This window comes from Clavelina lepadiformis, chromosome 1 (genome assembly GCF_947623445.1).
Source record: "Clavelina lepadiformis chromosome 1, kaClaLepa1.1, whole genome shotgun sequence".
Classification (NCBI taxonomy): domain Eukaryota; kingdom Metazoa; phylum Chordata; class Ascidiacea; order Aplousobranchia; family Clavelinidae; genus Clavelina; species Clavelina lepadiformis.
The window spans coordinates 27,337,824-27,365,547 of NC_135240.1; the positions used below are offsets into that span (position 1 = coordinate 27,337,824).

The window sequence follows — 27,724 nt, forward strand, 5'->3', positions numbered from 1 at the left end:
ATGGCCGCGGGAAAGTGGCCGCGAACAAACTCACCGGGGTCAACTGAACGTGACGTAAATTGACCGCAGACAAACTGACTGTGACATAAACTGGCCGGCGATCAAATTAACCGTCGATAAATTGGCCGGCGATCAAATTAACCGGCGACAAATTGGCCGTCAAAAGGTCAAAATTTTAAACTCGGTAGTATATGATATGTAAAGTAAATATTTGTTTGTAACTATTTCCTTTGTTTTTAACAAAATTGTTTTTTATTTCAATACACATTGAAACGTTTATTGAAATAAACAGAAATATTTCCGGAAATACGAGAAATACGAGTAACAACATTAAAAGACGTTCACTGCAAAACACATATGACACTACATAATATGGGCACTAAAATTTACACAAGCTGTTATTTGACAAACAAGGAAGTTTATTGCGCAAATTGTAGGTTGTGGGCGATGCCTCTGAGAAAATCTAATATGTCACGGTTTGCAAAATCTTCAACGATGGTTATTGCAATAAGTCCATTGTTACAACATGAGATAGGCTACAACGCATTGTTTCATAATCTCATCAAACAACTCGTCTAGACTGGGAAAATGTATGTAACAATAAGAAATCTATGAATATGGGTCACCGTACAAGGGGCCAAAAAACTCTACGAGTGGCAACCTTGACTGCAATACACATACTGGATAGTGACTAGATAGTGAATTAGAATTTTGACCTTTTGACGGCCAATTTGTCGTCGGTTAATTTGATCGCCGGCCAATTTATCGACGGTTAATTTGATCGCCGGCCAGTTTATGTCACAGTCAGTTTGTCTGCGGTCAATTTACGTCACGTTCAGTTGACCCCGGTGAGTTTGTTCGCGGCCACTTTCCCGCGGCCATATGTCGTGGAACCATACTATAGATAGTATCTCCTTATTATCCCAACACTAACAACGTGATGGAAGCACGTTCTCGAAAGAAGTTTGCCATCGAGTGCCAGTCGAGGCTGTTTGTTGATCACTAAGCCTGCATCGAAAAGCACGGGAAAGATTTTGGAACTGTGACAACTCTGCTAAACAACGCAACAAAAGCTGTTTTAGCCTGCCTGCAATGATCACAGCGAATGTCGGCGGTTTTCTTTCGTTTCTTGTCGTAAATCGCGACCACTGTTATGGAACAACAACAAAGTACGTCTTGTACTGAATGACAAATCAAAAATGCTTTGCAAACAGACCGTTGCCAAATACAGTACTCCAGTACAGTACTCCAGTCAACAATTTTTGGGCGAAAACCGTTTAGGTAAAAACACCATCAAATGCAAAAGTGTATACACTGCTGAAAGGCTGGCATTTTTAAAACACAATACCTGGTCGATTGCATCTTGCAGTTTTATGTCGAAACAATGGCCACGATTAATCGCGTAGCAGTTTAATCAAACCGATAAAATTGCTTTCATATAGCACAAAAAGTTTACTATGTTTTTAGCTTATTAGTCAATGTTTTTATGGGATTCCACCGAATAGGCACGAATATGGTATCCAATATGGAAAATCAATTATTATACATAGTCTGCCGCAGATGATTTCATTCAATCACATGCAGTCTTATCGTTTTGTAGACGTAATCAGATCATTATTTGCTGAGGCGTTAATCACCATATATCCCTAATCATTTCTTTCATTATTAACTCTGTGTGAATGGAAAACAATGCCAGTTGCTGCTGACATTTGCTAATGAACGGGAACACTGACATAGCAAAATGGATTAAAACCCAACGTTTAGGATTTGCAGCGTGCGTTGCAGTTTGCAAGCACCGATACCGGAACAAACACGCATGCGTATCGCATTTGTTACGTCAACGCAGACGACGGAATATATTTTATTAACTGGTTTATTTATGCGCCGCACACACAAACAATGGAATTTGTAACGCTTGAATGGTGACATCAACAGCAGCCAAGCATGCTTCCAGAAATGTAATGTATCATCCATAATTTCCCAGTTGCACGAACTACGAAGCCATAGGACGCATAACTTGATACATTGAAAGTATTGATATTCTTTTTCAACACAAATTTAGTTAAAAGTTTAGTTAAAAGCTTGTTGGTTTTGGTCACGCACTTATAAAAGTTCGGTTAGTTGGGATAACAAATTCGTATCCTAAAATCAATCCAAAATAAATTATGTGTTTGTTAGAAGAAAGACTGTTTACCAATATCTTCTTCTAGTCAATTTACGACATCATTTCTTTGCACTACCGTACCAGTACTATTATACCAAATAGTTGAGCATGAGAGTGCTCTTGTAGGTAGCAAGGTCACACAGTGCACAAACAGATAACTTCTATTTAATTTCAAAAACCAACTTATAATAATTAGTCAATCATCTTTTACTGCATAAATACAGTACAGTCGAATCCGCTTAATTCGGACACCAGATAACCCGGACAACCGTTTTATTCGGCCAAAATGCTCGGGAACGGAACAAAAGTAAAAATTGAACGTAAAAAACTCCTGTTAATTCGGACGATTCTCCGCTTAATTCGGACACAGGTTCGCAATTCCATCGTTAGGTTATGACACAATAAACAGTACTTCGTTCGTTTTAAGACAAGATTCAATTGCATTATGAGCGATTATGGTGAAACAATGACGATCGATGCAGTAACAATCGACAATGAACTCATATAACGCCGTGCCAGCTTCATAGTCGCTTTTACTTCGGTACAATCGCGTCCATCTTGTAGGACAAAATTGTACAGAAAAGTTTAGCACAAAAAGTGAAATTGCTCACTAAAGTAAACGAAGACGTTTTATGCGATCAGTGCCAGTTACTGCAGTATAGCGCAGCTGCAATTCATTTATTACGCAACACTACAGTATTTTAAATGCGTTTTTTGCCTTTATGCATGACCATGAAATGAACAATTGATTTTCCGCTTAATTCGGACAAAGCCGTTTCTCCGCTTAATTCGGCCTAAAGTGAGCGGAACCAAAGTGTCCGAATTAAGTGGAGTCGACTGTATTAAAAAAGTCTGACCAACCCGCTCACTACATTCGTCGAAATGAGTTTTCCGACACCAACTCTTCATTGATACAGGTGCTTGAACCATGTTTGAAGACAATCCAACTAAGTGACGTCACATTATTATCGGCTCCCAGCATAGCTTTTTGAAAATGGTTTTGCCAATAAATCGTTAACGAAAAAATAGTGAGAAATTTGGCTTATGTTTTATAAGTAGAAAATTGTCAGTGTTGCATTTCGAAAATAATTTTCGTAAGCATTCAAATATTTACGAGGTGTCTGCGACTTTATTTTCATGAAAATACTCTGACAAAGGACAAAATTTTATCTGCAACTAATTAGCTTTATACATTAATGTATTTGCCTGCAGCTGTATTGGTTTCAGAAATCTCTTGGTAATTTGTACTTCCATAACTAATTTCATATCAATAAATACTTCTCAAACTACTTCTTATTTCAGTAGTTCAAAAGGTTCTACTTCAAATTTAAGTGCAGCTTTCAAACCATAATACTTGTACTTTAGTGACTTTACTTAAGTAACTTATGTGATTAATTTAACCACCACTGGTCATTGTTTTAAAATCAATCTCAACATACTGCTTGGATGACACTCCATAGTGATCTATGAAGTTGTGAGCTAAACAAAACAAAAAAGGATATTTAATGTAAAGTTGGACTAATACCACACGAATGACATTGTTTATATTTGTAACCTATTTCCTGGGGAAAGAAACTGAATGCGCAAAACTGTAAAATGAAGAGGACACAAAGAAATTGCAAAAAAATACAAGTACTGTATTTAGAAATGATGCATTCAACAAAATGAGAGCAACATATGCTAGCATTGCTATGTGCAGCAAAGCAGCATTGCTGGTGCGAAAGCAGTTTTAATACTAACATTACAATAACTCTGTATGTAAACAAACATCAAAAATATCTTTTAGAAGGTTCACTAAACCAATTAAGGCTTTATGATCGTATCATTTACATTTAAAAGAGAATTAAGCCGTAAAACTGAAAACATCAAATAAATTCCAAGGTAAAGTTTGACAGTCAATCAGTTTTAGAAGTAGTTGCAAAAGCTTTAGGAAGGGTGCAAATTATTTTTGTATCTTGTTGAATTGACTGCAACTATATACCGATAACTTTGCTCCCTTTGAAGAAGAATTTATATAATTCATAAAATATTGTGGTTGCTTTTATCAACATTGAAAATATTTAATTCTTATTTTTCTTTGGGGCAAAGCAAATTTCTTGTAATATCAGGTCACTCATTTACTCCGGTTGACACCTATTTTCCAAACAAGCGAATATGAGTAGCAAAAAACTACATATGATGTGAATACAGAAATATAAAGAAAATGCAAAAATTAATTTATCAATCCAAAGACATTGCAATCAGCGAAAATCAAAAAAATGAGACAGACATATTAAATTGGTTCATATTTTGTAATGTGACGTTTGCAAATGTTTAAAAATAAAACAAGATCTTTATGGCACAAAACATAATAATCATTGGCATAAATAACAAATCATCAAACTAGCTTTATGTGATAGAAGTTTTAATACTAACATGACTGTACCTCTGAATATAAACAAATATTAAAACATTGCCACATCAATATTTACAATAGATCTTATTAAAACTTAAACCATACATTTCATTAATTCACTCACCAGTGTGGATTTTTACATGTTGCTTCAAAGTACTGTTTCACGAAAATGACTTGAAATAAAGATTGCATTAACAAGAGCATTCTCCAAACATAGCAAATTGCTATTTTGTGAAAATGATTTACAACAATCCCTGCGTTAATAAAGTCTCTCCCCAGTTTGGACTTCCAAAAGGATGTTTTGCGAAAATGATTTACAGCAAACATTGCCTCGATAAGGGCGACCTTAAATATGGATATTCGAATGTTGCTTCAAAGTACTGTTTCTCAAAAATTTCCTGAAGCAAATATCACATTGATAAGGGCGTTCTCCACTGTGGACTTTCATATGTTGCAGTAAATTGCTGTTTTCTGAAAGCGATTTAAAGCAAACATCACGATGATAAGGGCGCTCTCCGGTGTGGACAGTCATATGTTGCTTCAATAGGCGAAACTGATTTGAAGCAAACTTTGCATTGATAAAGGCTGCTCTCCAGTGTGGACTTTCATATGTTGCTTCAAATCGCTGTTTTGTGAAAATGATTTGCAACAAATTTTGCATTGATGAGGACGCTCTCCAGTATGGATTTTCATATGATGCTGCAAATGGCTGTTTCTCGAAAATGATTTGCAACAAAATTTGCATTGATAAGGTTGCTCTCCAGTGTGGACTTTCATATGATGCTTCAATAGGCTGTTTCGCGAAAATGATTTGCAACAAAATTTGCTTTGATAAGGGCGCTCTCCAGTGTGGACTTTTATATACTTTTTTACTTTGTTGTTATCAGGAAATTTCGTAGCCAATTTGTTGTATTCCTCATGTGAGTTTCTTTTATTTAAGTTTTCAGAATCAACAACATCATCATCGAATGTTGAATTCCCTTCATTCTCTGACTGAGGGAATTCATTAATTGAAATGAGAGTAAATGTATCATCTGTCTCAGTTGGGAAAATCTCAATATCCTGCAACAACAAACATTTTTCGTCAATAGCTTCAAGATGAGCTATAGGTGATGCCTTCTCTGAATGCACTTCCTGAATACAAATGCTAGTATCAGACTCAGACGGTATAGCTTATGGTTGTAATGTTTCTTCAAATGGCATTGCATTGCTCATAGTTTTAGTTCTTTTTGTTTCTGCAAGAAGCTTTAAATACATGTCTTCCATGTTTTCTTGTACCTTTACAAATTCCATTTAATCCTGTGATAACTTGTTGCATTGATTTTAATTCTTGCAAAATAAGATCATTCAATGCTTTTAAAACAACTTCAAGTTGTATATGACTGGTTGACATTCTGTAGTTGCATATGATGCTGTTTATACTTATGACCTGCACGCTAAGTACAGAAAGATAAATGTTAAAGCTTGAAAATAGATAAACATAAAAAACATTTTGACAGATAGATTGACAGATTTGCAATCTACAATAATCAAAATAAAATGAAAAAAAATTCCTAAAGTTAATTCATGTAGTGTAACTGTTGCTAGTGTTTACAAATATGCTCAAACAAACAGGCTTTCAACTTGAATGACTTCTCACAATGAGAACATTGGTATTGTAGCCCACTCGTGTGGATTGTCTACGTTTATAATCGATCAAATAAACTTGTTAACTGAATATTTTAAATGAAGTCAAAAGCAAAGTTCTTGTGAAATCAGATCACTCATTGCTTTTAATACAAAGTCAACCAGTCTAAATCTTGTTGACACTCCATGGCTGAATATCGTGTGATTTATATTTATGACCTATTTGTTAAGAAAATGAATGTGAATAGCAGGAAACTGAATATGACGTGAATACAGAAATATAAAGAAACTGGAAAAATTATTATATCAATGCAATGACATTGCAATCAGCGAAAATCAAGACAAAATGAAACAAACATCCAAAAATGGTTCACATTTCGCAATATGACTTTTGCAAATGTTTAAAAATTAAAGAAGATTTTTATAGTGAAAAACATAACAATCATTGGTATGAATAACAAATCACCAAACTAGCTTTATGTGGTAGAAATATTAATGCTAACATTACTGTAACTCTGAATGTAAGCAAATTATACCAAAACATTGCCACATCTACATCTATAATAGATCTGAATAAAACCTAAAGCTAGCATTTCATTAAGGAAGCTCTTAAATATGGACTTTCATATGAGTTTGCAAATTGCTGTTTCGCGAAAATGATTTCAAACAAATTTTGCATTGATATGGACGCTCTCCAGTGTGGACTTTCATATGACTTTGCAAATGGCTGTTTTGTGAAAATGATTTCAAACAAATATCGCATTGATATGGACGCTCTCCAGTGTGGACTTTCATATGACTTTGCAAATGGCTGTTTTGTGAAAACGATTTGCAGCAAACATCGCATTGATGAGGACGCTCTCCAGTGTGGACTTTCATATGACTTTGCAAATTGCCGTTTTGTGAAAATGATTTGCAGCAAACATCGCATTGATAAGGGCGCTCTCCAGTATGGACTTTCATATGAAGCTGTAAATGGCTGTTTTGCGCAAATGATTTGCAGCAAACATCACATTGATAAGAACGCTCTCTAGTGTGGACATTCATATGACTTTGCAAATGGCCGTTTCGCGAAAATGATTTGCAGCAAACATTGCATTGATAAGGGCGCTCTCCAGTATGAACTTTCATATGATGTTGCAAATGGCCGTTTTGCAAAAATGATTTGCAGCAAACATCGCATTGATAAGGGCGCTCTCCAGTGTGGACTTTCATATGACTATGCAAATGGCCGTTTCGCGAAAATGATTTGCAACAAACCTTGCATTGATAAGGACGCTCACCAGTGTGGACTTTCATATGTTGTTGCAAATTGCCGTTTTGTGAAAATGATTTGCAACAAACTCGACATTGATACAACTTTATACTCTTGTGAGTCTTTAAATGAATTTTCATGTTTGCTTTTTGTGTGAAAGATTTATCACAAACAGTGCAACAGAAATGCTTTATTTCGTCATTTCCAACACTTGTTGAACACTTAACCTCTCTAGTATTTCTCTTACTCTTTGTTATGTTTTTATCAGGAAATTTCGTAGCCAACTTGTTGTATTCCTCAAGTGAGTTTCTTTTACCTAAGTTTTTAGAATCAACAACCTCACCATAGAATGTTGAATTCCCTTCATTCTCTGACTGAGGGAAAACATTATTTGACATGAGAGTAAATGTGGCATCTGTCTCAGTCGAGAAAATCTCAATATCCTGCAACAACAAAGACTTTTCTTCAATAGCTTCAAGATGAGCTATAGCTGATGCCTTCTCTGAATGAATTTCCTGAATACAAATGCTAGTATCAGACTCAGACGGTATAGCTGATGGTTGCAATGTTTCTTCAAATGGCATTGCATTGTTCATGGTTTCAGTTATCTTTCTTTCTGCAAGAAACTTTGAAAATATGTCTTCCACGTTTTCTTGCACCTTTGCAAATTCTATTTTCTTATGATATCTTGTTGCATTGATTTTAATTCTTGCAAAATAAGATCATTCAATGTTTTTAAAACAATGACAAGTTGTATACGACCTGGTTGACACTGCGTAGTTGCATATGATGCTGTTTAAACTTAAGACCTATATGTTAAGTAAAGGAAGATAAATGTTAAAGCTTGAAAATGTAAAAATACAAAAAAATATTCACAGATATTGCAATAATCAAAACAAAATGAGAAAAACAAATTCCTGAAGTTAATTCATGCAGTGTAACTGTCGTGAATGTTTAGAAATATGCCCCAACAAATATGCTTTCAACTTAAACCACTTCTCACAATGAGAACACTGGTATCGTTGCCCATTCGTGTCAATTGTCATATGACACCGCAAATTGCTGCTTAGTGGAAATTATTTCTAACAAACATTTACACTGAAAGAGGCGCTCTCCAGTGTGGACAGTCATGAATTGCTTTAAAACACTGTTACGTAAAAGCCATTTGCAATAAAATCCACATTGATGTGGCCACATGCCCACATCTGAATTTATTTTACTCAAAGTTATCATCTAGACTGAAAACATCCAATTAAAATTGTTTCAAACATAAAAGCTAATAAAGCATTTTTACATCACTTGAATGAAACTTCATACTTTACACTATAACGAATCAAATAATACGAAAATTTGACAACAGATTAAAAAAATGGAAAAGCTAAAAATGATTTAAAAAATGAAAAATGACTCAAGTCTCTCCCCAATATGGACTTTCATATGACACTGCAAATGGCTGTATTGCGAAAATGATTTCCCGCAAACTCTGCATTGATAAGGGCGTTCTCTGGTATGGATCCTTTGATCGGCAACTTTGAAAGCTTCGCCTGTGTAAGCCCTTTCCCATAAAAGACACTGTAATGGAAAATGGGTATATGGCACCTGAACTTGAGAGGTTGACCCACTTAACTACAATAAGTACTTGTCGAAATGTCTATTGCGGGTAACAATACATGATTTTCATGAGGTCATTGTCTGCTTTTCTCAACCACAGATTTCATTATTTACCTTGACGGCTTATTTTCTGAAGACTAACTTCAATTAGCAGTGATAAATATTACAATGACTTGTTTTCCAGTGCTATAATATTTGACCAAAGTCCTTGTTGGCTTTTAAACATTACAATAAAGATGACTATCTTACAACTGAACGTCTACAAATTGATATCAAGAATGATTACACAGGAATGACAACTATATATAGGCCTGATTATATTGAAGTTTCCTTGAACAATAACATTTAGACAAAAATTGGCACAGCAACAGCATAAAGACGTCCACGTTGCATCGATAATCTTAGTAGAAAAATGCACTGAGCAGCTGTGCATAACTCACGCAAGATAGGTAGGCACGACTTAAAACGGGAAACAGGAAGTGATCGGCTCGCAATGCGATGCATCACTGACGCCATGCTTCGCAAAGCATACGTCCGAAAGCAAGAATTCTACACTGTATTCGATCTGTATACTATAGTATCTCCTTATTATCACAACACTAACAGCGTGATGGAAGCACGTTTTCGAAAGAAGTTCGCCATCGAGTGCCAGTCGAGGTTGTTTGCTGAGTACTAAGCCTGCATCGAAAAGCACGGGAAAGATTTTGGAACTGTGACAAGTCTACTAAACAACGCAACAAAAGCTGTTTTAGCCTGCCTGCAATGATCACAGCGAATGTCGGCGGTTTTCTTTCGTTTCTTGTCGTAAATCGCGACCACTGTTATGGAACAACAACAAAGTACGTCTTGTACTGAATAACAAATCAAAAACGCTTTGCAAACAGACCGTTGCCAAATACAGTACTCCAGTCAACAATTTTTGGGCGAAAACCGTTTAGGTAAAAACACCAACAAATGCAAAAGTGTATACACTGCTGAAAGGCTGGCATTTTTAAAACACAATACCTGGTCGATTGCATCTTGCAGTTTTATGTCGAAACAATGGCCACGATTAATCGCGTAGCAGTTTAATCAAACCGATAAAATTGCTTTCATATAGCACAAAACGTTTACTATGTTTTTAGCTTATTAGTCAATGTTTTTATGGGATTCCACCGAATAGGCACGAATATGGTATCCAATATGGAAAATCAATTATTATACATAGTCTGCCGCAGATGATATCATTCAATCACATGCAGTCTTATCGTTTTGTAGCAGTAATCAGATCATTATTTGCTGAGGCGTTAATCACCATATATCCCTAATCATTTCTTTCATTATTAACTCTGTGTGAATGGAAAACAATGCCAGTTGCTGCTGACATTTGCTAATGAACGGGAACACTGACATAGCAAAATGGGTTAAAACGCAACATTTAGGATTTGCAGCGTGCGTTGCAGTTTGCAAGCACCGATACCGGAACAAACACACATGCGTATCGCATTTGTTACGTCAACGCAGTTTATTAACTGGTTTATTTATGCGCTGCACACACAAACAATAGAATTTGTAACGCTTGAATAGTGACATCAACAACAGCCAAGCATGCTTCCAGAAATGTAATGTATCATCCATAATTTCCCAGTTGCACGAAGCCATAGGACGCATAACGTGATACATTGAAAGTATTGATATTCTTTTTCAACACAAATTTATTTAAGAGTTTAGTTAAAAGCTTGTTGGTTTTGGTCACGCACTTATAATAGTTCGGTTATCACTGATAACAAATTCGTATCCTAAAATCAATCCAAAATAAATTATGTGTTTGTTAATAGAAAGACTGTTTACCAATGTCTTCTTCTAGTCAATTTACGACATCATTTCTTTGCACTACCGTACCAGTGCTATTATACCAAATAGTTGAGCATGAAAGTGCTCTTGTAGGGAGCAAGGTCAAACAGTGCACAAACAGATAACTCCTAATTAATTAAAAAACCCACTTATAATAATTAGTCAATCATCTTTTTACTGCAAAAATATTAAGAAAGTATGACCAACGCGCTCACTACATTCGTCGAAATGAGTTTTCCGACATCAACTTTTGATTGATACGATATTTACGTGAACCATGTTTGAAGACCATCCAGCTATGTGACGTCACATTATCGGCTACCAGCGTAGCTTTTTGAAAATGGTTTTGTCAATAAATCGTTAACGAAAAAATAGTGAGAAATTTGGCTTATGTTTTATAAGTAGAAAATTGTTAGTGTTGTAGTTCGAAAATAATTTTCTTTAGTATTCACATATTTATGAGGTGTTTGCAACTTTATTTTCATGCAAATACTCTGACAAAGTTTTATCTGCAACTAATTAGCTTTATACATTAATGTATTTCCCTGCAGCTGTATTGGTTTTAGCAAACTCTTGGTAATTTATACTTTCATAACTTCATTTCATATCAATAATTACTTCTCAAACTACTTGTTATTTCAGTAGTTCAAAAGGTTATACTTCATACTTGAGAGCAGCTTTCAAATTACAATACTTGTACTTATAGTGACTTACATTTTTTCAGGGAGAATAGTACTTCTACTTAAGTAACTTATGTCATTACTTTGACTACCACTGGTCATTGTTTTAAAATCAATCTCAACATACTGCTTGGATGACACTCCATAGTAAAATATGAAATTGTAAGCTAAACAAAACAAAAAGTGATATTTAATGTAGTGTTGGACTAATACCACATGAATGACATTCCGCAATTATTAATGACGTTGTTTATATTTGAAACCTATTTGCTGGGGAAAGAAAATGAATGTGCAAAACTGTAAAATGAAGAGGACACAAAGAAATTGCAAAAAATTTACAAGTATTTAGAAATGACGCAGTCAACAAAATGAGGACAACATGTGCTAGCATTGCTATGTGCAGCAAAACAACATTGCTGATGAGCAAGCAGTGTTATTACCAACATTACAATAACTCTGCATGTAAACAAACACCAAAAATATCTTTTAAAAGGTTCACTAAACCAATTAAGGCTTTATGATCGTATCATTTACATTTAAAAGCGAATTAAGCCGTAAAACTGAAAACATCAAATAAATTCCAGGGTAAAGTTTGACAGTCAATCAGTTTTAGAAGTAGTTGCAAGAGCTTTGGGATGGGTGCAAATTATTTTTGTATCTTGTTGAATTGACTGCAACTATATACCGATAACTTTGCTCCCTTTGAAGAAGAATTTATATAATGCGTAAAATATTGTGGTTGCTTTTGTCAACATTGAAAATTTTTAATCTTATTTTTCTTTGGGGCAAAGCATATTTCTTGTGATATCAGATCACTCATTATTCCGGTTGACACTCCATAGTTGAATGTGGTGTAGTTTATACCACAACTTGTTTTCTAAGAAAACGAATATGATGTGAATACAGAAATATAATGAAACTGGAAAAATTAATACATCAATCCAAAGACATTGCAATCAGATAGAAAATCAAAAAAATGAGACAAACAACCTAAAATGGTTCATATTTCGTAATGTGACTTTTGCAAATGTTTTAAAATGAAACAAGATCTTTATGGCGCAAAACATAACAATCATTGGCATAAATAACAAATCACCAAACTAGCTTTATGTGATAGAAGTATTAATGGTAACATTACTGTAACTCTGAATAAACAAATACAAAAACATTGCCACATCTACATTTACAATAGATCTTATTAAAACATAAAACAAACATTTCATTATTAATGGTGCTCTCCAACGTGGAATATCATATGAGTTTGCAAATGGCTGTTTTGTAAAAATAATTTTAACCAAACATCGCATTGATAAAAGCGTTCTCCAGTGTGGTCTTTCATATGACGAAACAAACTATTTCTTAGCAAAAATGGTTTAAAACAAACATCGCAAATTTTGCATTGCCAAGGGCGCTTTCTAATGTGATCTGTTAGATGACGCTGCAAATAGATGTTTTGCGAAAATGATTTCAAACAAACATCGCATTGATAAGTGCATTCTTCGGTATATATTTTTATACGACGCTGCAAAGTGTTGTTTTGCGAAAATGATTTCCAACAAACTTGCATTGATAAGGGCTCTCTCTAGTGTGGATATTCACATGTTGCATCAAAGTACTGTTTCGCAAGATAACTTGAAACAAAATATCGTATTGACAAGGGCATTCTCCAAACATAGCAAATTGCTCTTTTGTGAAAATGATTTACAAGGAGCCTTGCATTAATAAAGTATTTACCCAGTTTGGACTTTCAAATGGATGTTTTGCAAGAATTATTTACAGCAAACATTGCCTTGATAAGGCCGCACTCAAATGTACATGTTCATATGTTGCTACAAAGTAGGCCTACTGTTTCTAGAAAATGACTTGAAGCAAACATCGCATTGATAAGGGTGTTCTTCATTGTGGACTTTCATATGACGTTGCAGTGCTTTTTTGTGAAAATGATTTACAACAAACCCTGCATTAATGGTCTATCCCCACTGTGGACTTTCATATGACGCTGCAAATTTTTGTTTTCTAAAAACGATTTAAAGCAAACATCACATTGATAAGAACGCTCTCCAGTGTGGACTTTCATATGTTGCTGCAAAGTACTGTTTCGCGAAAATGATTTGCAGCAAACCTTGCATTGATAAGGGCGCTCTCCAGTGTGGACTTTCAGATGTTGCTTCAAAGTGCTCTTTTGTGAAAATGATTTAAAGCAAACATCACATTCATAAGAGCGCTCTCCAGTGTGGACTTTCATATGTTGCTTCAAAGTGCTGTTTCGTGAAAATGATTTGCAACAAAAATTGCATTGATAAGGGCGCTCTCCAGTGTGAACTTCCATATGTCGCTTCAAATTGCTCTTTCGTGAAAATGATTTAAAGCAAACATTGCATTGATAAAGGCGTTCTCCATTGTGGACTTTCCTATGACTTTGCATTTGGCTGTTTAGGAAAAATGATTTTAAACAAACATCACATTGATAAAAACGCTCTCCAGTGTGGACTTTCATATGATGCTGCAAATCGCTGTTTTTCAGAAATGATTTGATGCAAACATTGCATTGACAAGGGCGCTCCCCAGTGTGGACTGTCATATGACTTTGCAAACTGCTGCGCTGTAAAAAACATTTACAACAAATTTTGCATTGATAAGGGCGCTCTCCAGTATGGACTTTCATATGACGCCGCAAATGGCTGTTTAGCAAAAATGATTTGAAACAAACATCACATTGATATGGGCGCTCTCCAGTGTGGACTTTCATATGAGTTTGTAAATTGCTGTTTTGTGAAAATGATTTGCAACAAAATTTGCATTGATAAGGGCGCTCTCCAGTGTGGACTTTCATATGACTTTGCAAACTGCTGCGTTGTGAAAAAGATTTGCAACAAACATTGCATTGATAAGGGCGCTCTCCAGTGTGGACTTTCATATGATTTTGCAAACTGCTGCATTGTGAAAAAGATTTGCAACAAATCTTGCATGGATAAGGTTGCTCTCTAGTGTGGACTTTCATATGTCGATTCAAAGTGCTGTTTTCTGAAAATGATTTGCAACAAACATCACATTGATAAGGGCGCTCTCCAGTATGGACATTCATATGACGCTGCAAATTGCCATTTTGTGAAAATGATTTGCAACAAACCTTGCATTGATAAGGGCGCTCTCCAGTATGGACTTTGATATGGTGTTTCAAAGTGCTGTTTTGCGAAAATGATTTGCAACAAATTTTGCATTGATGAGGACGCTCTCCATTGTGGACTTTCATATGACGCTTCAAAGTGCTGTTATGTGAAAATAATTTGCAACAAACTTGACATTGATACAATTGTATACTCATGTGAGTCTTTAAATGAATGTTCATGTTTGCTTTTTTTGTGAAAGATTTATCACAAACATTGCAACAGAAATGCTTTATTTTGTCATTTTGAAAAATTGTTGAACACTTAACCTCTCTACTATTGCTCGTACTCCTTGTTATGTTTTTATCAGGAAATTTCGTAGCCAACTTGTTGTATTCCACATGTGAGTTTCTTTTACCTAAGTTTTCAGAATCAACAACCTCACCATCGAATGTTGCATTCCCTTCATTATCTGACTGAGGGAAGTCATTATTTGACGTGAGAGTAAACGTGGCATCTGTCTCAGTTGGCAAAAACTCAATATCCTGCAACGACAAAGATTTGTCTTCAATAGCTTCAAGATGAGCTATAGCTGATGCCTTCTCTGAATGAACCTCCTGAATACAAATGCTAGTATCAGACTCAGACTGTTTAGATGATGGTTGCAATGTTTCTTCAAATGGCATTGCATTGTTCATGGTTTCAGTTCTTTTTGTTTGTGCAAGAAACTTTGAAAATATGTCTTCCGTGTTCTCTTGCACTTTTGCAAATTCCATTTTTCTTATGATATCTTGTTGCATTGATTGTAATTCTTGCAGAATAAGATCATTCAATGTTTTTAAAACAACCTCAAGTTGTATATGACCTGGTTCACAGTCCGTAGTTGCATATGATACTGTTTATACTAATGACCTATACCCTAAGTAAATAAAGATAAATGTTAAGGCTTAAAAATGTAAAAATATAAAAAAAAATTCACAGATATTGCAATGGACAATAATCAAAATAAAATGAGAAAAACAAATTCCTGAAGTTAATTCATGCAGTTTAACTGTTGTGAATGTTTAGAAATATGCCCCAACAAATGTGCTTTCAACTTAAACCACTTCTGACAATGAGAACACTGGTATCGTTGCCCATTCGTGTCAATTGTCATATCAAACTGCAAATTCCTGCTTACTGAAAATGATTTCTAACAAACATTTACACTGAAAAGGGCGCTTTTCAGTGTGGACAGTCATTAGTTGCTTTAAAACACTGTTACGTAAAAGCGATTTGTAATAAAATCCACATTGATGTGGCCTGATGCCCACATCCGAATTAATTTTTATCACAGTTATCACCTAGACTGAAAACATCCAATTAAAACTGCTTTAAACATAACAACTAATGTAAAATTTCTACATCACTTGGATGACACTTCATACTTTACACTAAAATGAATCAAATAATATAAAAATTTGGCAACAGATTAAAAAAATGGAAAAGCGAAAAATGATTTAAAAAATGAAAAATGACTCGTCTCCACAGTATGGACTTTCATATGACGCTGCAAATCGCTGTAATATTGTGAAAATTATTTGCCGCATACTCTGCATTGATAAGGGCGCTCTCCAGTTTGGACTTTCCTATGATACTGCAGAATGCTGTTTTTTGAAAATGATTTTAAACAAACATCGCATTGATAAGGGCCCTCGCCAATGTGGACTTTCATATGTTGCTTCAAAGTGCTGTTTTGTGAAAAAGATTTGCAACAAACTTGACAACTTTATACTCATGTGAGTTTTTAAATGATTTTTCAAGTTTTCTTTTTGTGTAAAAGATTTATGACAAACAGTGCAACCGAAAGGCTTTATTTTGTCATTTTCAACAATTGTTGAACACTTAAACTTTCTTGTATTGCTATCATGTCTCGATAAGTTTTTACCAGGAAATTTTGTGGCCAATTTGTTGTATTCCACTTGTGAGTTTCTTTAATTCAGTTTACAGAATCAACAACCTCATCATCAAATGTTGCAATTTCTTCTGTCTCTGACTGAGAAATGCATTCTTGACATGAGAGTAAATGTGGCATCTATCTCAGTTGGGAAAATCTCAATACCCTGCAACGACAAAGATTTTTCTTCAATACCTTCACGATGAGCTATAGCTGATGCCTTCTCTGAATGGACTTCCTGAATACAAATGCTAGTATCAGATTCAGACGTTATAGCTTATGGTTGTAATGTTTCTTCAAATGGCATTGCATTGTTCATGGTTTTAGTTCTTTTTGTTTCCGCAAGAAGCTTTAAATACTTGTCTTCCATGTTTTCTTACATTTTGGCAAATTGCAACATCACACCGCCTTGTTGCATAGATTTTAATTTTTGTAAAATCATATCACTGATTCTTTTCAAAATAATCTTGACATGCTTACCACTTGGATGACACTCCATACTAAACTATGAAGTTGCTAGCTAAAACAAAACAAAAAATGATCTTTAAGGTAGCGTTGTATGGATACCAAATTAATGATATTCTATGATTGTATATGACATTGTTTGAAATATGAATTCTGTTAAAATGTACCGAAATAAAGAACCTTTCAAAAGTATCAAAGGTATTCAAGGACGGTGCATTGAACAAAAGTATAAGCAAATTGAGACAAACATGTGCTAGCATTGCAATGTAAAGCAATGAAGCATTGCTTAGGTACAAGCTGTGTTAATACTAACAATTCAACACATAAATCATATTTAACCTGTGACACATTTAACCTGTTACATTTACAACCGGACACATTTAACCTGTGTCGGACTGCATAATATTACACCGCTAACAGGCTGTATTGGTACAATTGTACCCACATACATTTTATATTGAAATTCCCAAGTTAGTTACACTTTTTGTGCGGTGTGCCGTTTTAATTGATCCGAACATTGAAATATTGTGTTTTATTGAAGAGTCACTCGTGTTGTCAGTTTGCCGAGCCCTGGGTTAAGGGGTTATAACTCAATTCAAAGAGATTTCAAAGAGGTTTTTCAATGCAAAGTACATTAAATCAAGAAGCTAGTATACCATCGAAAAACCACAACCATAAACTTCCCCTGAATTTCGGCTGGCAACGAGATCTAGGTAATGACATCCTACAGTTATAATGGAAAATGGGTGTATGGCACCTGAACTTGAGAGGTTGACCCACTTCACTACAATAATAAATGCATTGAACAGTTGTGTATAACTCACTCAAAACGGGAAACAGGAAGGGATCGGCACGCAATGCCATGCATCACTGACATGATTCGCAAAGCAGACGTCCGAAAACAAGAACTCTACAGTCTACACTGCATTCGATCTTTATACTATAATATCCCCTTATTATCACACAGTCTTAATTTAGACAGAATCCTCGTACTCAAATTTCTATAAAAACTCACACACAAACCTAACAAAAATTTAAATCCACATCAAATTCAAAACTTAGCCTAGACCTGCAACCAGCTATCGCCAAAACAATAACAAACTTGACCACATAGACGTCACATGCGCATTGGACCGAAAATTTTCTAAGTTTTTTTTTAATCTGACGCTTGAGTGCAAGTCGTCACAATCGCCGTGTTACTGACCCAAAATTTCCTTCCTATTTGGAAGTGGCCCTTTATAGGGAATATAATTAATCCAACTGTCGAAGGTTAAAGACGTTTGCATTAGAAGACATCAAGTAAAAGCGCAACATGCGCGGAAGAATTGCCATCTTTATCCTAAAGAGCTCGAACATTTATCAAACAGAGGAAATTTACAATGACTGCTAGTAGGCGTCTGGAGCACAGACATCCTTACTTGGTTAAAGAACATCATTTAAGGTTAAAATTCTGGACCGGTTACAATTAATTTAGTCCCAAGCTATGTATTGTTTGCGACATGGCGAAGCGCAGGAAAGCTGAAACAAGATTATAATGAAACAATACGTTAGCAGAATCTCGAACAAAGGCGATTTTATGCGATGTCAGTTGCCAGATTATCTTTGGAGCGCTCGCAGGAAGGTCCAAAGAAGACGATGTCTAGCACTAACGTAGACAAAACACACCTTTTGATAGGCTAATGATAAAAACCGAGCAGATTAATTATCAATGGGAAGAATCAATTTGCAGCAGGACCCCGGTTGATATGTAACCCTATAAAAGAGCAGGTAGGCTTTTATTGGTTGAAACTTAAACGTACATTTATGCTTGATACTATGTCGTTCAGAAGAAATGTAAGAAGCACAAGTTTACAACATAGAACGCGACCTAGGGAGAAACTTGCCAAAGATTTACAACGTGATGGCTTTGCCGTTGACATTCTTATAACTGACAACGATTCAAAGTTTTTGACGACTTTTCCAAGCAAATGCAATCAACTCAAGAACAACCGGTAACACGTCAGACATGTTGCGTCCATACCTTTCGATCCCTTGCTCGGCGTCTTCGAGAGCTTCGCCTATATAAGCTCTTTCTTATAGAAGACACTGTAATGGAAAATGGGTATATGGCACCTGAACTTGAGAGGTTGACCCACTTCACTACAAGAAGTACTTGTATAAATGTCTATTGCGGGTAACAATATATGATTCTCATGAGGTCATTGTCTGCTTTTCTCAACCACAGATTTCATTATTTAACTTGACGGCTAATATTCTGAAGACTAACTTCAATTAGCAGTGATAAATTTTATAAAGACTTGTTTTCTACTGCTATAATATATGACCAAAGTCCTTGTTGACTTGTAAAGATGACAATGAAGTTTTCTATCTTAACACTGAACTTCTTCAAATTGATATGAAGAACGGTTACACAGGAATGACAACTATATATGCTGATTATATTGAAGTTTCCTTGAAAAATTACATTTAGACAAAAATTGGCACAGCAACAGCATAGAGACGTCCACGTTGCATCGATAATCTTAGTAGAACAATGCATTGAACAGCTGTGCATAACTCACGCAGGATAGGCAGGCACGACTTAAAACGGAAACAGGAAGTGATCGGCTCGCAATGCGATGCATCACTGACGCCATGATTCGCAAAGCATACGTCCGAAAGCAAGAATTCTACACTGTATTCGACCTGTATACTATAATATCCCCTTATTATCCCAACACTAACAGCGTGATGGAAGTACGTTCTCGAAAGAAGTTTGCCATCAAGTGCCAGTCGAAGTTGTTTGCTGAGTACTAAGCCTGCATCAAAAAGCACGAGGACGATTTTTGAACTGTGACAAGTCTGCTAAACAACGCAACAAAAGCTGTTTTAGCCTGCCCTGCAAGATGATCACAGCGAATGTCGGCGGTTTTCTTTCGTTCGCCGTGGTAAATCGCGACCACTGTTATGGAACAACAACAAAGTACGTCTTGTACTGAATGACAAATCAAAAACGCTTTGCAAACAGTTTTTGCCAAATACTCCAGTCAACAAACTTTGGGTGAACACCGTAGGTAAAAACACCAACAAATGCGAAAGTGTATACACTGCCGAAAGGCTGGCATTTTTAAAACACAATACCTGGTCGATTGCATCTTGCAATTTTATGTCGAAGCAATGGTTTTGGTAGTGCCAGTTCCAATGGCTTGCGATGCTTCGGACATTCATCTACAATCAGGCTTTCCAGCAACGAAACGGATGGCGGCGTTGCAAGCATTAGATATGCATTTTCAAATAAAAAAGAAACAAATTGAAAAATGAAAGAAATAAATGTTATAAATTAATCAGAAGCATTCGAAGACGGTCAATTCAGAAAATTCAAAGCAAATTGAGATCAACAAGTGCATTAATTCTAACATCGCGATAACTCTGATTGTTAAAAAATATCAAAAACACGTTTAAAGGGTTCATTAAAGTTAAAATTCATTATTGTAACCTCTACGTCTACGTTTATAACAGATCAAATTAACACGTTAACTGAAAACTTCACATAAAGTCCAAAGTGAAGTTTGAAAATCGGTGTCAATAGTAAAAGTAGTTGTGAGAGTGTGGGGTTGGGTGCAAATATTTTTTCGGGTCTTGATGAAATTATGCGCCAATAACTTTGCTCTCTTTGGTGAATATTTTATGTAATGAAAATGTTGAAATATGACAGCATAAATAATATAAAAACACGATTCACTAAAGAATAGATTGTGTAAAGCTATTGCGAAAACTTTAAAGTTACAGCTATGTCCAATTAACTTTTCAAAAACGGATACTAACTCTGTTCGACCTTAAATGTGAATGTTTAGAAATATGCCCTGACAAATGTGCCTTTAATTTAAACAACTTTCCACAATGAGAAAACTCGCATGACAATATGACACAGTAAATCACTGTTTTGGGAAAACGATTTGAAACAAACCTGGCATAGATGCGGCCGCATGCCAACGTGGGTCCTTTAATGAGTTTGCATGTTTGCTTTTTGTTTAATAGATTTATCAGACACTAAGTAACATAAATGCTTGTTTCTGTCATTTTGAACAATGGTTGTAGAATAGTTAACCTTGCTCGTAAATCAATCAATCAATCATTTTCTTTTTCACCAAAAGCGCGGCGACGAAAAATCAAGCCAGTTAATTGTTACTATCACGGACCAATGAACCGGATAGAGTGACAAAGCCGAAAAGGCTTGAAACGTGGTCAAGAGAAATTACTTTAATATTTGCTGGTAACAACTAGCACAGCCACTAAACCTGTAATTAGTTAAATCCATAAAACATAAGTTCAAAAAGCGAAAATTAAGCAGACGAGCAGGTGGTGTGTTCAAGCGACAGATGAATGAAAATTGCTTCAGTGCTGTAGGCCTACACCAGTGGATGGGAAACCCACCGTAAAAGAAACCCCATCCTGGGAAAGAGCCTGTTTCTGTTGGTCATAGCTGCACTAAAGAAAGGCCTTGTTGGTTAGCCCGATTTTGTACAGCAAGAATGCATACCAATGATAATCTTTGGAAGATGAGATGACAATACTACATTGCACGAGGGAAACACTTCTCTCGCACATGGACAATGATGAACGGAAAAAGATGCCAATGCTGTTCAATAGATGCTTAAAAGTAACCCCTCTTTGTCTGAAACTGGAGACTTGAGTAGTGTTGGTGGTGACGTTTCAATTCAGTAACTGGTTCCAGTCTTTTATCTTGAAAACATGTAAAAATGATCTGCAGTTTTTGCAGTAAATATCCGAAATAGTTGTGTGATGAGTGTTGAAATTTTACAAGTTAATAAATAAACAAACTGATGTATAACTTTCTTCATCCGATTCGAAATTTCCCATACTATTATCTTATCAAAGTCTTTCATCAAAAGGTACTTGTCGTACGCATGCTGGATGCTTACTGCCTATGTCTAGAATTTGGCAACAACAAATTTGGTGGCATGTGGTTGAGAAAATCTTTAACTTTGTTGAAGTTAAAAGAAGGATACAGCAAGCGAACGTGTTCTTAAAGTTTTTACTGAATGAAGCATTGAAATGCGATGCTTTCTTCGTTCCATAACTTAAGGTCAACACTATTCAACATGGGAGTAATTTTGTTAGTACTACTACTTAATCTACTTTAGTTTTAACTGAAAAGTTAACCGTTGAGTAAGCGGCTCAAACTGACCTCTTTTATAGTAGCCTGTACTGACGCATATTCAAGGGTAGAACCGTGAAAAGGAAGGAATTGGTGCGTTGCAAAGCTTGCTGCAGTGAAGCGTAATCAGTTAATTACTAATCAGTCTTTTAGTAAATTCACTGTATAATAAAACGAACAAAGGTTTTTAGGCATTTTTTGGTGTTTGACACCTCCCCAATTGCTCTTATGTTGTTGTTTGTTTGCTTTGCAACGTTTTGCAGCAATCTTAATTGCTGCAACTATTTATTTATTGATGCTTCTTTTAGGTGTTGTACCCCAGGTGTTTTGTTTTTGTTTGCGAAAAAAGTCGAAAATCATCGTCTTCTTTTATTGGTGTACTCACCCATTTTATTAGGTTAAGCAAAGCAATTCGATAATGCTTCATGAATAAGATAATCCAATACAGAATAAGTTGAAAAAGGCCAAAAACCAATAAATTCAAACTGGCAGATAATTGACTTTGATGTCAACGGCACGCCATTCTATTGTTTGCAAAAAATATTACTTGCTATATTTACATTCACCAAACATGACACATATTGACAAGAAGTAGTGAGTCTTAATTCGAAACATTGGTGACATTACAACTTAATGGCCATTTTTTTACATGCAGCATTAAACAATGTCATTTTTTCAGTCGGTGTTGAATACTGTGCAGGATTTTCTAACCTTGTTCTGCATTGTATCTGGCTGCAGCAGCCACCAGGTCGTGCCTAACAGTTTTAGCAGGTTCATCGTCTCTACTTTGGCATAAAGCAAGTGTTACGTAATATATTCCTGACGATTTTGTCCGCACCTCTTCAAACTTATTTCAATCAGGGTGCCGTTCATCAAACATACAACTATATCCACAGTAAAAACACTGCTATTTAAAGTCGAACGACTGTTGATCTGACCGGGTCGATACTCTCTTGCTACTGGATTGTTTAGTGCTTGAAGCTTGACGTTTCTTGGATCTCACATGGTTTCTCAAGAAATTACGGCATGATGTGTGGGTGTACGTAATATGGCAATTTTCTTTATTTTTCTGCAAAGTTGCGACCAGCGTTTCACAATCCAGTTTCAAAGCATGACCAATTATAGTGTCCAAAGGGTGTGTGGTACTATCACTCTCGCAGAAATAAGCTCCAACATGACACAGTGAATCGATGACCGATAGCCTTTTCTACACTTAACACAAATTGCTGTTTCTTTTTGACTAAGCATTATCTAAAAAAACAAGCCAGGGAAATGAAACTGACCATAGTAAGTAAACAATAACATAATGAAGATATAACGAACAACGACAGCTCTACTGGTGCCCCCCCCCCGTCTTGCTCACTCTTACTCCTTGAAACAGATATATAATTCCTTTTTTTTCATTTATACCTTTTGCATCTATATCCTGCTTTTCTGATGATAATTCATTAGTTTCTAGCCTTTTGTTCATATTTTTTTGTTAAATTTTTTTCCCTAATTTCAATGTTTACCCCTTGGCACGTTTTTATAACTTTTTTTCCCAAGGTAAAAAATGATAAAACCTATCATTGAAAAGCTGATAAAATTATCTTTCCAACAGTATATAATACGTCTTTATAAAAATTTTTTCTAGGTTGACGCATTTTTAGACCAAATTCTAAAGGACTACATTGCAATCAGCGAAAATTAAAACAAAATGAGACAAACATCATAAAACGGTTCAGATTTCATAACATGTCTTTTGCAAATTTTGTATTATGAAACAAGATGTTTATGACACAAAACATAATAACCACTGGCATAAATAACACATCACCAAACTAACGTTATTTGATAGAAGTACAAATGCTAACATTACCGTAGCTTTGAGTGTAAACAAATACCAAAACATTGTCACAACTAAATTTATAATAGATCTGATTAACTGTTAAACCAAACATTTCATTCACATTGCTCTCCAGTGTGGGCTTTCATATGAGACTGCAAATGGCAGTTTTCTGAACACGATTTCTAACAAATTTTGCATTGGTAAGGGCCGTGACGCGACACCTGATCGAAAGACACTTAATCGAACGACACTTAATCGAACGACAGTTTATCGAACGACAGTTGATCGAAACGACAGTTGATCGAACGACACTTTATCGAACCGACAGTTGATCAAAGCGACAGTTGATCGAATCGACTGTTGCTTCTCCCGCACATAGTCATAGCAAAACGTGGCGTACCGTTGCATTGTTTGCTGTGGAAAATTAAAATTTGGTGACTTTTCATAAAAACTGTCGGTTCGAAAAAGTGTCGTTCGATCAACTGTCGTTTTGATCAACTGTCGGTTCGATAAAGTGTCGTTCGATCAACTGTCGGCTCGATTAACTGTCGTTCGATAAAGCGTCTTTCGATCATCTGTCGTTTCGATCAGCTGTCGTTCGATAAAGTGTCTTTCGATAAGGTGTCATAGTACCGGTAAGGGCGCACTCCCATGTGGACTTTCACATGACGTTGCAAACTGCTGTTGTGTGAAAATGATTTGCAACAAACATCGCATTGAAAAGGGCGTTCTCCAGTATGGACTTTCAGATGAGATTGCAAATGGCTGTTTCGTGAAAATGATTTCAAACAAATTTTGCATTGATAAGGGCTCTCTCCAGTGTGGATTATCAGATGACTTTGCAAAGAGCTGTTTTGCAAAAAAGATTTACAACAAACCTTGCATTGATAAGGGAACACTCCCGTGTGGGCTTTCATATGACGTTGCAAAGTGCTGTTTTGTGAAAACGATTTGCAACAAATATTGCATTGATAAGGGCGCTCACCAGTGTGGACTCTCATATGACTTTGGAAACTGCTGTTATCTGAAAATGACTTGAAACAAACATCACACTGATAAGGGCGCTCTCCAGTATGAACTTTCATATGCCTCTGCAAATGGCTGTTTTGCAAAAATGATTTACAACAAACTTTGCATTGATAAGGGCGCTCTCCACTGTGGACTTTCACATGACGTTGCAAATTGCTGTTTTGTGAAAATGATTTGCAACAAATCCGACATTGATATGGCTGCTCACCAGTGTGAGTCCTTGAATGAGAATTAAAGTGTGATTTTTTTTTAAAAGATTTATCACAAACTTTGCAGCAAAAATGCTTTCCTTTGTCTTTTTCCTTAGCTACTATCAAACATCCAATATTGCTTTTAATGTTTTTACAATTTGTCTTTTCTTTATCAGAAAACTTCAAAACTGACATGTTGCAATCGTTGTATTTGTGTACAATCTTTTGATTTAAGTTTTCAGAATCAGCAACGTCGCCTTTGAATTCATTTGCTTCATTCTTCGACTGAGAAACAATACTATTCAACATTGGAGTAATTTGGTGACCAGTCTCAAAGCAAGACGCCTCCAAATTCTGCATCGATTCTTCTTTGACAACTTCGATAAAAAGATAATCTGATTCAGACTTTACAACTGATGGTTGTGATGTTTCCTCAATTCAACTCTCCGTGGTTTCAGATTTAATGGTGGTGGTTTTATGATAATATATATATATATCTCAAAAAACAAATGTTGATTTTATAATATTAACAGTTACACAATCCTGCAAAACAACTTAGCTGATGTCTATGTCATCATGGTTATGCACCTATACAGTAGACAAAACAAAAGATAGCAGCACAAAACAGTAATTTAACATACGCAAGTGAAAACTGTCCAGAAAAATAAGTTATAACAAAGTTTTTAACAAATTCATCTCTAGCTTTTCTGATTCAAACTCAAGTTTTTAAATGACACTCAATCACTTAAACATGACAAAGTAAACAAATCTAAAACTAAATATATTGTTACCAGATGTATGTCAACTACGGCCTTAAACATATGTGAGAGTAGGTGTAGTAGAGGTAGTTATGAGAGTGTTGGGTTGGGTGCAAATAATTCTTCAGGTCTTGATGAAATTATGCGCCAAAAACTTTGCTCTATTTGATGAATTTTTTATATAATGAAAATGTTGAAATATTTCAGCATAAATAATACAAGAACACTATTCATCAAAGAATAGACTGCGTAAACCTATCATTAAAAAAATTTAAAGTTACAGCTATGTCCAAAACGTTATTATTACTCTGTTCGTCCTTTAGTGTGAACACGGGCGCCGAACTTGGGTGGACAGGGTGGATTATTCCACCCTGGATTTTTCTAACAAATAATAGCGATTTTATTTTCAGAAGGTTATTGCATTCTGGATAATCACATCATTCGTTTTATCACACAAAGGGCGGAAGACCCAAACCGTAGGCATAGTCTATCTATCATTTGTAAAGACAATACTTCGGTTTATCGCGTAACGGTTTATTGCATAATCCGGTTAATTGAATAAAAATTGGTGATTTATTCGAATATTCAAAAGTTTTTAAAAGATAAAATTGAAAACAACGCGCACTGGGAGCACACACGCAATGGATAAGCTTTGTGACTTGTACTGCGCTTTGTTATGAAACAATGAAACCAACAATGCTCGATTTAAGCATTAACACGTGGCTGTCAATAGGCTCATATTAACATTCACACTGTTTTAGTTTTATTTAAGCGTTGCGTTAAGATGATGCTGTAATATGTGAAGACGTTTTACGAAACAAACAAGTTGAAAAAGACGACAACAATAAAGAAAGCTCTGCTGACGCAATCGTTGCGTTAACACCAAAAATTAAAGAAGTTCTGTATGTACTTCATACAATTCGCCAACGACTACAGTTTGAAGGGGCGGACATGGCCACATTTGTTTGCTTAAAAACACAAATGCAAGAAAGCATGTTTTCATCTTTTGCGTGCTTGAATGAATGGATGATGGCAATACACAATAAAGGTTAGTGTTGACGTCTTTACACGTGACCAGCGTCGCACGTCAAGTAAGAAAATAAGTGGAATTTGCACTTTTGCATAAACGCATAAAAAGGCTTGGCAAATTGATTATGCAATTAACCGGATTCAACCGATATGCTTTTGTTGGAAGTGTTTTCCCATCTCTGGTGTTACGTCTGTACAGACAAACATAATGACCAAAAATAACCTTGGGACGACGCATGCTAAGAGTTTACAGAAAATAGGGAGACCAAAACTAGATGAGGTGCAGAAAATCACGGACGATAAATACAATTGAGCTACTGTGTAAGTGTTAGATTAGCATAACCAGCAAGTCTAGGTTTTTTATAAAAAGCAAAAACTTGTAGCATGGCTGTTGTCGCAAATAACGTTGATTAGAAGTATTCTCAAACATATGAACATACGGGGAATTCCCAAACATAAGAACCCATTCACTTTTCCACCCTACATTTTGTAAACTTCGCCGCCTATGAGTGTGAATGTTTAGAAATATGCCTTGACAAGTATACCTTTAACTTAAATGACTTTCCACATCAGCATGACAATATGACACAGTAAATCACTGTTTTGGGAAAACGATTTGAAACAAACTTAGCATAGATGCGGCCGCATGCCAACGTGGG

At 35.6% G+C, this 27,724-nt stretch overlaps 1 protein-coding gene across 1 annotated transcript; it reads right to left on the reverse strand.

Moving 5' to 3' along the window:
* Positions 1-5,995: 5,995 nt before the first annotated feature.
* LOC143460027 (uncharacterized) lies at positions 5,996-14,808 on the reverse strand. The gene is made up of 2 exons (XM_076957420.1): positions 14,695-14,808; positions 5,996-14,588 (listed from the first exon to the last, which is right to left on the reverse strand). Exons 1-2 carry the CDS (start codon positions 14,783-14,785, stop codon positions 13,510-13,512), a joined length of 1,170 nt encoding a protein of 389 aa, XP_076813535.1. The 5' UTR covers positions 14,786-14,808; the 3' UTR covers positions 5,996-13,509.
* Between the last annotated feature and the right edge of the window lie 12,916 nt (positions 14,809-27,724).

Coding starts and splice junctions, on each gene's coding strand:
- LOC143460027 (XM_076957420.1), bottom strand. CDS start 14,785: ATGCAAAATTTGTTGCAAATCATTTTCGCAAAACAGCACTTTGAAACA. Junction 14,589..14,694: donor AGCGCCCTTATCAATGCAAG/GTTTGTTGCAAA, acceptor AATCATTTTCAG/AAAACAGCACTTTGAATCGA.